The 13,451-nt window shown below is 35.3% G+C and overlaps 1 protein-coding gene across 10 annotated transcripts in view; it reads left to right on the top strand.

Moving 5' to 3' along the window:
* Nucleotides 1-13,451, top strand: part of ARAP2 (ArfGAP with RhoGAP domain, ankyrin repeat and PH domain 2) — a 192,069-nt gene that overhangs the window by 99,976 nt on the left and 78,642 nt on the right. For all 10 annotated transcript variants that reach the window (XM_072808051.1, XM_072808033.1, XM_072808026.1 and 7 more), the window contains exons 17-19: nucleotides 291-393; nucleotides 1,098-1,296; nucleotides 1,484-1,547. In XM_072808051.1, coding sequence (XP_072664152.1) covers nucleotides 291-393; nucleotides 1,098-1,296; nucleotides 1,484-1,547 — 366 coding nt within the window. The remainder of the gene's footprint in view (nucleotides 1-290; nucleotides 394-1,097; nucleotides 1,297-1,483; nucleotides 1,548-13,451) is intronic.

Here is a 13,451-nt window from a genome sequence, read left to right on the forward strand (position 1 = left end):
GAGTCGAAAGAGAGCGCTTTGTCACGTCAGTCAACTGAAGAGTACATGGGGCATTATTAACATAGTCATGTAGTCCAATGATTAAGTAATTAGAATATTCCTTTTGTCTGATCCAGCGTATTCCATTTATTCAAATGAATTAAAATATAAATCAGTGAAAGAATATGATTGATTTCAAAACATTATCCAGTTTTCAAAGAGAATTTAATTAAAAGTTTAACTTTTGTGTTATTTGTTTCCATAAAAGCCAGACATAAACAGTGGTATCTTTTTATTCATGTGTGCCATAGGCCCATCTTTACCTTTGAGATCTATTTACCCTCAGAACGTGCATTTTTATTTGGAGCTGAAACATCTCAAGCTCAAAGAAAATGGACAGAGGCAATAGCCAAGGTATTTAAAAATTGCATATTCACCCTAAACCAGAGAATATTCTTAACTTGGGGTCTCTGTTTGAGTTTCAGAGAGTTGGAGCTGTGGATGAGGGCCCCAGGGAAGAATATTCTTCCACCCATAAAAATTTTATACAAGATTCTGGGGAAATGTCCATACTTCATTAAGTGTTCAAAGGTTATAGTCAAAAGAGATTAAGAGTTTTCTTCCTAGAGCTTTAAGCAGAGAAAAAAATAATGTAGGACCTTTGAGGAATCATTCTTTGAATTGAGACCATGTTGTGATGATTAAGGTCTTTTCACTATTGTAAAGTCATTTCTATGAATGTTTCTTTATAGGAAGTTATGTTATTCATAGTATACACAAAGGGGAAAGGAATAGATTCAGTAAGAGATAGAAATAGAGACAAACATTGAGGGTTGACATTTTGAAAGATGCCATAAATCGGCATAGAGAATGTCTTCCTATTTCAATTCTGTATATATCAAAAAAAGTGGTTTAAGATCCTGCCATTTGAAAATGCATTATATCTGTGCATTTTTAAGATTGATAGGCTTAAATAATTGTTGTGAAATTTGGGTTACTTCTAAATTTTTAAGGTACAGAAACTATTTTTTATTTTTCTCCCTTCCATCAAATACATAGTTGGGAAGGGATTTCCTATTTGCACTGTCTTTATTACTTTTCTGTATTTGTCTTAACAGCATTTTGTTCCCTTTGTTGCTGAAAACTTAACAGAAGCTGACTATGATTTGATTGGTCAACTCTACTACAAAGACTGCCATGCCCTGGATCAGTGGAGAAAAGGCTGGTTTTCTATGGAAAAATCTAGTTTACGTTTTTGTCTCCAAATGCAAGAAGTTCAGGAAGATAGAATGCACTTAAGAAGACTGCAAGAACTAAGTGAGATGATTTTTCCTCTTTCATCTTGTATTTTGGATGTAATTCTTTATTGCATATAATAGTAGCTTTTAGAGAAAATTTGGACACCTTACTTCCAAACATGATTAAGTCATATTAATAATTGTTTTTATGGGTTTTAATGTCAAATTTTAAATGATAGATTCATGTTTTTCTCCTCTCCCTCCAGCAATCAGCACAGTGGTTCAAAATGGGGAAAAAATGGATATCTTGCTCTTGGTAGAAAAAGGGAGGTAAGTACATTTTTGTTTTTTTTATTCCTTATTACAGTAACTCTAGGAAGTGTAGGTTGTTTTGGTTATTTTCTTTGAGGGAGAGCCCACTCTTTTATAGCCTGTTGGAAATTTTCCGAAGTATGTGTATATGTATGTCCATACACACACACACATACACAATACAGTAGGTATTGGGGATATAGTGCTGAATGAAATGGAGATGATTTATACCCCCATGAAGCATGTGCACTAGTGGCAGAAATAGAATAAGCAGACAAAAAATACATAGTATCATGTCCATCAATTTTAAATGCTTGAAGAAAAATAAGGTGAAGAGAGAGCCTGATGGAGTAGTATTCTGTTTTAGAGAGGGTGGTAAGAGAGTATCTTTGATCGGAGATGTGTATAAGGTCTAAAGTAGCAAAACACGAAGCAGTCTGAATGGAGCTTTCCAGGTATAAGGTCAAGGATATTTTGAAGACCCTAACAGTGTGCTGTGGTTAGCATGTTCACAGTCTGCAAGCAAGCTGCTATTGGCAGCTTGAATCTTCAGATGAGTTTGAGAGTGGAAAGAAATTATTTTAGAGAGCTCCCTGGGCCTGATCATAGAGGCCCTGACAGGTCATGATATGTATAGATTTGAATTTTGATTCTAAGCATAATGGGAAGCTGCTCATTTTGAGAGCCAGAATGTGATCTCACTTCGGTGTTTAAAGGGCTACTCTGACTTCAGGTGAATAAGCTTTTGGGGTACAAGAGTGAATGTGAGTGTCCAGTTAGGATGCTGCTGCAGAGGCTGGGCAAGAGATAGCAGACATAAAGAAATAGTGTTGAGGACTGGTTGGAGTTGCTGTGAAGACAAAAGCCAGAGGGTGTGTTGATGAATTAGATGAGTGCAAGAGATAAGGATACCTCAAGATTTGGCCTGAGTAAGTACATGAATGATAATGCTGCTTTTCTCCAAATAACAAATATAGGAGAGTAAGTTTAGAATATTAGTAAGTTTAGTGTAGTAGATTGAGAATTTGGTATTGAAAATGATACCTTTGAGATGTCTATTTGGTAGCGAAGCGGGGCTGGTGAGTGGGCAAGTGAATATACAAGTCTGAAATTAAGTGGAGAGGTGGTGACTGGAGATGGAGATTGAGAGTCATCAGCACATTGATGATAGTTAGCCAAGGAACTGTTTGGATTCACCTAGATGAAAGACACCTGTCTTTTCTTCCATTTCATGGAAAGACGTCAACAGCTTAGACAGCAAACATATTGCTGATTATTTATGTCAGTGGGTGTTTTTTAATTTAGAGGCATAATTAATATTCTGTGTTTTTATTTGCTTATTTCTGGGACTATAATGGTTCATGATAATTGAGATTCTGATTTTTGGTACCAGTTGATGGTTTCACTGTAATTTCAGAGTACTTTTGATTATATGTTCACAAATCACAATGAGGTAGTATTATGTTTGGATAGTATTACCATTAAAGAACTAGCACAATGCAGTTTTTACAGTCATCCATTCATATTTACAGAATGCCTGTTGCCTCCTACTTTAATGGTAAAAAAGTTATCGGCAGTTTGGATTTGGAGTCTGAACTCCCTAAAACTTATGTTTTTAAACAAATAAACCAATAGCAACTTGTTAGTTGAATTTATTGTATTTATCATTTATATTATCAGATTATTATAGCCAAGGTATTTTATTTTCATGACCATTTTCAGGCTAAGATGGATTTGACCAATGGTATATAGGTTTCAATTAAAATGTTGGAAACATGAATTAAAATGTAGCAAACAGGGATTGGAATTATTCTAATCAATTTGATGACTTTTTATTTAATGCTCACTGCATACAGTGCCCTCCCTTATGATGCAAAATAGGGAAGCCAGAAAACTGAATGTTTTGTTTTTTTGTAACATCTTGACCTTTCCGAGGGAGTATAGGAGTCAGTAGTTGAACTCAGATACACTACACTTGGAGTTCACAGAATAGTTGAAAACTAATGTAATTGCAAAATAATGATCAGAGCTGCTTAATCATGTTTTTGACGATAATTTCAAAATTTTTATCTACGTGTTATTAACAAGTTATGTTGCAAGCATTTCTACTAAAGAACAAGGAATGTGTCAGAGAAATACAGGGGCAAATATATAACCAAGTTATTTCCCTTAAGTCTCTTTGAACAGCTGCCATACAAAATGTACCATTTGAAAACAACTCTATTTATCACATACTTACATCCTGCTTTTACTTGCTTTTCTTATTTTCTCCAAATCAATAATATTCTGACAACAACAAGAATACAACGATGAGAATGTGCATAGAACTCACTATGTATCAGGCACTATTCAAGCACTTTAACAGCCTTCCAGTGCCTGTATGATGTTGAGGAGCATAATCTGTTACCTCTAAGATAAAGCTGCCAGTTATTTCACCAGCAAAAATGGGTTTATTGGGGACAGAGAATTACAATTAGGAACAAGCATGCTACAGTGAAAGCGTAAGCAAGTCCAGAGAACAAAAGAAAAGGAGTGATTCTGGGGGACTTGGGAGTGGGGGACTTTTATAAACAAAGAGTCTTGTGGAGTAAAACTGGCAATTTATAGTGGCTTTTCATTGACTGAGTGGTAATGGTTTCTTTTTTTTTTAAATAAATTTATTTTTTATTGGTGTTCAATTTGCCAACATACAGAATAACACTCAGTGCTCATCCCGTCAAGTGCCCCCCTCAGTGCCCGTCACCCATTCACCCCCACCCCCCGCCCTCCTCCCCATCCACCACCCCTAGTTCGTTTCCCAGAGTTAGGAGTCTTTTTGTTCTGTCTTCCTTTCTGATATTTCCCACCCATTTATTCTCCCTTCCCTTCTATTCCCTTTCACTATTATTTATATTCCCCAAATGAATGAGAATATAATGTTTGTCCTTCTCAAATTGACGTATTTCACTCAGCATAATACCTTCCAGTTCCATCCACGTTGAAGCAAATGGTGGGTATTTGTCATTTCTAATGGCTGAGGAATATTCCATTGTATACATAAACTACATCTTCTTTATCCATTCATCTTTCTTTCCTTTTTTTTTTTTTTTTTTCCCCATTCATCTTTCGATGGACACCGAGGCTCCTTCCACAGTTTGGCTATTGTGGATATTGCTGCTAGAAACATCGGAGTGCAGGTGTCCCGGCGTTTCATTGCATCTGTATCTTTGGGGTAAATCCCAACAGTGCAATTGCTGGGTCGTAGGGCAGGTCTATTTTTAACTCTTTGAGGAACCTCCACACAGTTTTCCAGAGTGGCTGCACCAGTTCACATTCCCACCAACAGTGTAAGAGGGTTCCCTTTTCTCCGCATCCTCTCCAACATTTGTGGTTTCTTGCCTTGTTAATTTTCCCCATTCTCACTGGTGTGAGGTAGTATCTCATTGTGGTTTTGATTTGTATTTCCCTGATGGCAAGTGATGCAGAGCATTTTCTCATGTGCATGTTGACCATGTCTATGTCTTCCTCTGTGAGATTTCTCCTCATGTTTTTTGCCCATTTCATGATTGGATTGTTTGTTTCTTTGGTGTTGAGTTTAAGAAGTTCTTTATAGATCTTGGAAACTAGCCCTTTATCTGATACGTCATTTGCAAATATCTTCTCCCATTCTGTAGGTTGTCTTTGAGTTTTGTTGACTGTATCCTTTGCTGTGCAAAAGCTTCTTATCTTGATGAAGTCCCAATAGTTCATTTTTGCTTTTGTTTATTTTGCCTTCGTGGATATATCTTGCAAGAAATTACTGTGGCTGAGTTCAAAAAGGGTGTTGCCTGTGTTCTCCTCTAGGATTTTGATGGAATCTTGTCTCACATTTAGATCTTTCATCCATTTTGAGTTTATCTTTGTGTATGGTGCAAGAGAGTGGTCTAGTTTCATTCTTCTGCATGTGGATGTCCAATTTTCCCAGCACCATCTATTGAAGAGACTGTCTTTCTTCCAGTGGATAGTCTTTCCTCCTTTATCGAATATTAGTTGACCATAAAGTTCAGGGTCCACTTCTGGGTTCTCTGTTCTGTTCCATGGATCTATGTGTCTGTTTTTGTGCCAGTACCACACTGTCTTGATGACCACAGCTTTGTAGTACAACCTGAAATCTGGCATTGTGATGCCCCCAGCTATGGTTTTCTTTTTTAAAATTCCCCTGGCTATTCGGGGTCTTTTCTGATTCCACACAAATCTTAAAATAATTTGTTCTAACTCTCTGAAGAAAGTCCATGGTATTTTGATAGGGGTTGCATTAAACGTGTAAATTGCCCTGGGTAACATTGACATTTTCACAATATTAATTCTGTCAATCCATGAGCATGGAATATTTTTCCATCTCTTTGTGTCTTCCTCAATTTCTTTCAGAAGTGTTCTATAGTTTTTATGGTTTCTTATTGGCTGGGCAGTTGCTGGGGCGAGAAAAACTTTCTTCCTCCTGCCTGAGTAGTAAAGAAGTATTTGTGGTATTATGGACTTGCCAGATTCCTGTCCTGTTGGATCTGCAATTAACCAACAAGTGGTTGTTCATGAGAACTCCTCTTTATGGCCTCTTGACTCCATTCTAAACAAGATTTTCTTTTATTAATTTTCACAAATCCATTTTGAAATCAAAGTGTGGTCAGTTTATAACTTAACAACCTTAAAGGTTCTTTTCTTTTTAAAACAAGAATTAAGTTTAACTTACCAACACCAAATTATTCTCCAGAATAAAGTAAACAAATGTACCAGGATCCTGGATAAACGTTAGGTTACCAGAACTTAAAATTTCAACATTTTATGGGAAACTTTTATTAGAAAAAAATGATTTTGTTAGAAAAAATATGTATATATCTCAATCTCCATATAATTCTTACCTAATTAAATAGAAAGGGGGTCAGAAGTGAGAATTGTTAAGAATGAGCCTGGGAGATTAGGAGTGTGCTGGTTATAAATCCTGACAGAACAGAGAATGAAGATGTACCAGCAGTGGCACCTTGTGTGGGGCAAAGTAGGCTTTAATATTTATATATCTGTGTATGTATATACACATGTGTACATACATATTTGTGTGTATTCCTATGTGTATATGTTATGTGAATAAACTGGCTTCAAATAGGGAATAATAAGAAAAGAGCAGGTTCGAGAGGGAGCTTGGGAAATAATAAGTTTGATTTTATATATGTTGAACATGGCTTGCTTACAAACATCTAAGGACCAAGTGCTGGGATGAAGTTATATTTATAGATCTGGTGTTCATATAAAGGTTAATGGGGTGGAGTTACAGATTTTGGAGTTACCCATATATAGAAAGGAGAACAGGACATCACTTAGGAAGAGTCTATAGAGTGAGGAGGGAAGAATTAATGTGTTGGAACCTTGATGACTATACAACCTTTTAGAGGCCAAGTAATTGTCAGGGTGGAGTAGCTGCCTTGCCTTGTTAAGCTAGTTTACCCGGAGAGTGAAGCAAGAAACCAAGAAAGAGTTGGCGTCACAAAACCCAGGGAGAGAGAGTGTTTCAAGAAGACAGGAACAGTCAAAACTGGTAGGTGTTGCCTGATGAGGGCAGATACTTCATTGGATAATTGATGTGGAGTCCATCTGGTGACTTTAAAGTGAGCAGAAGTGATAAAGCAGAAACTGGATTAGATTAAGCCTGGGAATTGAGTAACTTGAAACAGCTGGTGAGGAGTTTGGGAGGATGTCTGGAGGTTAATAGGATTAGCGAGGTAGAAGGGATTTGTTCCCAGGAAGGGAATATGTGTGCAGTTTGTTTTAGATGGTTTGAATTTGTGCAAGTTTAAATTCTGATGGAAAGAGACACAAAAAAGGGAGATATTGAAGGTATAGGAGAGAGGACAAGAAGAAAATAAGGTCCCTTGATTGTAACAAGAAGAAAAGAGGAATTGATGGATGGTTTGGATATTGGAAACTTTCTAGATCTCATGGGTGGAATGTTGAGAAAGATCCCCATTTTATGGTTTTCAATTGCTTTGTGAACTAGAATATAAGGATGACTTCTAAGTTTTCTTGGCCTGGGTGACTTTAGGAATGGTCATATTCCTTACTGAGCTAGGGAATGTGTGCTACTCTCCTCTACTCAAAGAAGGCCAGTTAATTAAGATGTGATTGCTTAAGAGCTGTTTTATTACCATGTCAGAAGAAAATTTCATTGCATTGCTCTCTTTTTCATCTCTTTTTTGATCTTTTAGCCTGTTGAGAAATAATGACTGTAAGCTAATGTGTAGATTGTTAGACTTGTCAATGACAGATAAAATTGTGGCTTTAGGAAATAAAACAACTTCCAGTTATTCATGTTGATAGCATGTAGAGATATTGTGAATAATTGGAAGAGAGAGAAACTAACCAGCTATAAAATTAACCTTTTGTTTTTTTTTCTAGTAATACCTTGAGCCAGAATTGCAAATCATAAATAAATTTAATAAATTAATTTCACATCTTTTCCCTGTCCTTGTCTACCTTTGATTAAAGTACTAAAATATATTAATATTTTTTAAAGCCAAAGAGGAGAAAGAACCCCCTGAACTGGAAAATGGAAAAGTTCATATATTGATAATCATCAACTGAATATAGTCACTATTTAGATATAGATTTTAATCTTCATGATGATTTTCTCTGTGCATAGCATGAGTATCCTCAGACAGAAAAATATTGCAATAATATTTTGCACACACAGAGCATTTTTGCTCTAAAAAGCTCTAAACAGAAGGTGTTCCAGATGGTGTCGCTTTAATGTGTATTCTTTGTATACTTTAAAAATTATTATTTTGGAAAATAAATATTTCTTGATTACACTTAACGGTTTCTGGCATGCTATTTGGTACTATTATTGGGACTGGTTTTCTTTTATGTCTTAGGATTTCTATGTGTGAAAAAAAAAATAGTTTCTGAATATCTGTCATCACTGAGTGCTCTGGACCATAAGGTCAGAGGGCATTTTCCTGGATAGTAGGTTAGATATCCACTTTAACTGGAATGTTCAAAACATCCTTTTGTTAAAATTTGAAAACTCTTTTTGCACTTTAGCTTGCATTCTCTGTTTATCTTTTTCTGATGAATAAGCTGCTCTGTTCACAATCTTCACTTTCTATACCTACATGCCCATTTGTCAAAGATACCTATTCTTAAGCTTTTACTGAAAGGTTGTTGGTTATAATGAATACAACAGGAATAATTCAGATATGTTATCAGAAAAAAATCAAAAGACTGGCATGTTTTTTTCTGTTTTTAGTGGGTTTGTGTTTGTTTTTTAAGATTCCTTGGTTGACCCATAGTAAAGCATAATGCCCTTGATGGTGCCCAAGCCTGGCTGCGTTCAGTTTTGATTGCAAATTCCAGACATAAAGAAGCTAACACTGGAGAATAAACACTTCATCAATACAGTCCACAATTTTTTTTTTTTTTAATACATTCCACAATTATGGAACAGACTACTTTTCTCATTTTGGGAGATTAACGCTCTGAATTTAAGATTCTTATTTCATATCAGTTTATTACATATGATGTTTTTTTCCCTCTTGAATTGTATTTTGCAGCAGCTGATATGTTAGCAATACTCTGGAGGGTGAATTATCTTAAAGTGGTTTCTAAATTGTGCATGTAATTGCAAATTAAATAGTAGCCAATTGCCCACAATATCAGCTTGACTGCTTTTGTAACTTTCTGATGATTTAATTCGTAGAGATAGTTTAATCTGAATGTTGCCAAGACAAACAAGAGATTCTCTTCTCTCACCACCCCCATAGGTTTTACAAAAAGAAAGGGACTATTCAAAATTATATTATAGAATGATTTTTTGTTAAATAGAATTACAGTAAAGGGAATGCATGACTATTTAACACAAGGTAGATTTTAAAGTATATATTATTTGCTTCAAAAGTTTCTCTTACTTTAAAGCACTGCTCATATACTGAAATGTAAGCTTATGAATAAGTAAATGTGATTTTATCTGAAAAGTACAAAAGAATGAGAAGATTGCTTCTCAATAAATGGGAGCAGGATAATTTTTTTTTTTTAAGAGAAGTAAGTATATTTAACAGGATTTGGAATTCTAGGTAGGATTTTAGTAGGAAAAAATGAAGGGGCTAAGAGACTAAAGTATTCCAGGAGGTGGAAACAATAGGTTCAGAGGAAGAAGATAGCTAGGGAACAATATCAGTGCAAATTGACCTTGACCTTGAGTTCCTGAGGAGGAATCATGAGCTGATAAATCTGGAAAGATAGATTGATATCATATTAGTATTACAAGTTAAATCTAATTAATAATTTGCTTTGTTCTGGTTCTGGAAAGGATTGCAGGTTCTTTACAAAGATACAGAAGATATATTTTTTAAAGATATTTTAAAACTTAAAAAAATACTATTGTTGAAAGTGTACATTTGGATTTATTCTGCAGCCAGTGGAACATCATTAAAGGTTTTAAGCAGACTAGAAATAGGGCTGTTTCTCCTATTCCTATAGGTGATTGCCTAATAGTGTGCAGAGATGAGATTGTAAAACTGGAGATTTTGCCTTTCTTGAGGAATTAGGTGTTTTGACATTTTTCCTGAACTGTTGGCTTTAGAAGAAATAAGATACTTAGAGTAGTATTTCTTTCTGCATTATTTTTATGACACAGTCTCTGCATCTGCAGATTTTCTTAACAATTGTTTGCTTGCATCTGGCTAAAATTCCATCCTTATTCAGCAAACTCTTATCTGAAGGTGTGGGAAAAAATATCCTGTATCTCTATACATTAAAATAAGAGTGATTATGGATGCAATGACTAAAAATGTGCCAGATTCCTATTTCTGACCATGAAAAAATAATTGGCATGGAACATTCCCTCCCATTTCAAACAGCTAGAAAGCTGGACAAAATATGAAACTATTTTCAGACTTTGGGACAGTTGGCATTACAGGATTGGGATTGTGGAGAGAAGGGAAACAAACGAAGTAAGATTTAAGATCACCTTGTCTTGGGATTTCTGGGTGGCTCAGTCGTTGGGCACCTGCCTTCAGCTCAGATTGTGATCCTGGGATCTGGGATCGGGTCCCACATCGGGCTCCCTGCGGGAAGCCTGCTTCATTCTCTGCCTGTAGGTCTGCCTCTCTCTCTCAGTCTGTGTCTCTCATGAATAAATAAATAAGTCTTAAACAACAACAACAAAAAAAGTTCACCTTGTCTATTTGTAGGCACTTTTCTGTCTGTTCATGGCACAGAGAAAGGTGAGATCAGATTGTGGTGGTTTTACTATAATGCAAAGGTAGAGAGAGAGATAGGAGTTTAAGATTTTAGTTAAGATTTTCTTAAGATGTTCCAGAAAGAATATTAGAATAGAGGTAAATATGTAGAAGAGAGTTTTGGAAATCTTCATAGAAGTTCCCTTTCACCTGTGGCTCAGTATGAATCTGGATATTGGTAGGGTAAGATTCTCAGAGGCCAGGCAGAAAGAACTTCCATGGTACTATGAGATAGGCAGTTTACAGAGCTTGGAAGACATTGGGATATGTTCATATTCCATCCAGGGAAGTTAGGCCTCATTGAGCACACACGGCATTGACAAAGACCCCAAAAAGGTAACATCATAGATTTAAGGCTAAATTAGTCTGAGGGTAAAGGTAGATTTATTTTTACCTTATTTTGCTAAGCCTAAAAAACAGACTTCCAAAGGATCCAAGTGCTCCACAAGTAATTTAGTTTCCCGGGATCAAACAGGCAAATGATGTCAAAATAAACATCAACACTCTAAAAAAAAAGACAACAGTCCCAAACAGCACTCATAATGTCTAGCATTTGGTTAAAATTACTAGTATGAGAAAGCTGCAAATCAGTTCACAGGAACAGACCCAGAAATGAGAAAGATAAAGGAATTAGCAAAGACTTGGAATAGTGATTATTAAATATTATGAATGCATCCAAAGATGTAAAAACATAAACATAATGAGAAAAAATGGATAGTTAAAAAAAGAACCGAATGGAATTTCTAAACCTGAGGAATACACTATCTGTAAAGAAAATTTCACTGGATCAGGAGTGCCTTGTTGTCTCAGTCAGTTTAGCATCTGCCTTCTGCTCAGATGATCTTGGGATCCAGGGAGCAAGCACTGTGTCTGGCTCTCTGCTCAGTGGGGTGTCTGCCCTTCCTCCCTGCTTGTCCTTTCTCTCTCTCTCTCTCTCTCTCTCTCTCTCTCTCTCTCCCCCTCTCAAGTAAAATATTAACAAATAAAATTTCACTGGATCAGCTTTAATGCCATAGAAGATTCCACATAAAAAAAGATTGATGACCTTGAAAGCATGACAGTAGAAGCTATCAAAAGACAGTCATGGAAAGGAAAACGATGAAATAAAATCAACAGAGCCTCAGTGACTGCTTGGAGCAATATCAAGCAGTCTCATGTTAAGTAGAATTCCAAAATGAGAGAAGAGAAAGAAGTAAAAAAGTCTTTGAAGAATTATACGAAATTGATAAAAAACTATTAATCCACATAAGTACTAAGATCATCATACCTTAAGCATGATAATCAAATTTCTAAAAACCATTGGAGGGGAAAAAATTAAATACCAAGAGAAAAAAGACCCATTAAATATAGGTGATAAAGATGAGAATGTCTCGTCACAAACAGTGTAAGCCTGAAGATAGTATATTGAAATCTTTTTAAGTACTGGAGAAAAACAAACAATAATAAAAAACCCTCCAAAATAAGCAGACCAGCAGCTGTTAACCTAAATACTAAATTTAGCAAAAAATATTTTTCAGAAATGAAAGCAAAATAAAGTAGTTTTGGCCAAACAAATGCTGACTTACAAGACTCAATGTTTTCATTTTTGTGTAAATGGTAAGATACTCTCTTCTTCAGTCATGTTCGTGGGGCATGTTATCTGCTTTTTAGTTGTGTTTAAAATGTTCTTTATGGGATTGTATTTATCTTTTATACAGCCAAATTTATTGATCTTATTTGTGAAGATATTCTGATTTTGGGCAGTAGACCAGGCTCAGATATGATAGTCTATCTACACTTTGTGTTATTATAATGTAATTTTGGGAAAATTGTTTTTGTAAGTCCTGAGCTTCATCTCTAGGTATAATTGAACAGTCTTGATTTATTACAGGGTATAAGAATGTTTCTTGATATGACTTTGAAGTGCCTTTTAAAATTTATGTTTGAGGAATGGACAATGAGAATAATTTATTTCTCTGTAGTTAGATTTCTTCAAAGTAACTTTTCAAATTTTCAAGATGTTAAATGAAGTATTATTTTGAAATTCTTTTTTTTTCTTTTTTTTTTTTTTTTTTTGAAATTCTTATTTAGAAATGTAAAATCGTTGTTTGCTAATGCTTGGAATCACAAAGTCGGCCAGCATTTGTGTTGAAAATGTCTTTTGGTATTTTATTTCATGCACAGTGATTAAATAGGAGTCACAGAACAAAGTTGTTGAACTGGGCTATGAAATGTCATACATCTACTTCACCAGATGCTGTGTTTTAGTATTCAGTCTTTGACAAGTTGACTCAGGAGTTAACTTGTCATTACTTGTTCTCTACCCCTCACTAGTTCACAAGGAGACAGCTAAACTTGTCAACATGGGATTTCTTCCAACTAGAAAGAAAATTTAAAGTTTGAAATGTGCACAGTTGATGGCAGAAGTAGACTTGTATTGAGGAGAGTTGTTCCATTTTTTCTTTCTTTCACTACTTGCTAAAATACCACTGTGCCTGTTTGTTTAGATGTAAACAGTATCAAATGTTTTGTATATATTTAAACTATCAAATTAAAAAAAAGAAATTAAGAATCAAAGAAAATTAAAACTTTCTCTTTACCTGAACTCCTGAATTTAGAAGGTCATAATTTTGATTGTCTACATAATATGGGGCTTGATATTTCTCAGGGAAGTTACTCGAGTTACATAGTTTGAGTTAGA

This window comes from Canis lupus, chromosome 2 (assembly GCF_048164855.1).
Source record: "Canis lupus baileyi chromosome 2, mCanLup2.hap1, whole genome shotgun sequence".
NCBI lineage: Eukaryota > Metazoa > Chordata > Mammalia > Carnivora > Canidae > Canis > Canis lupus.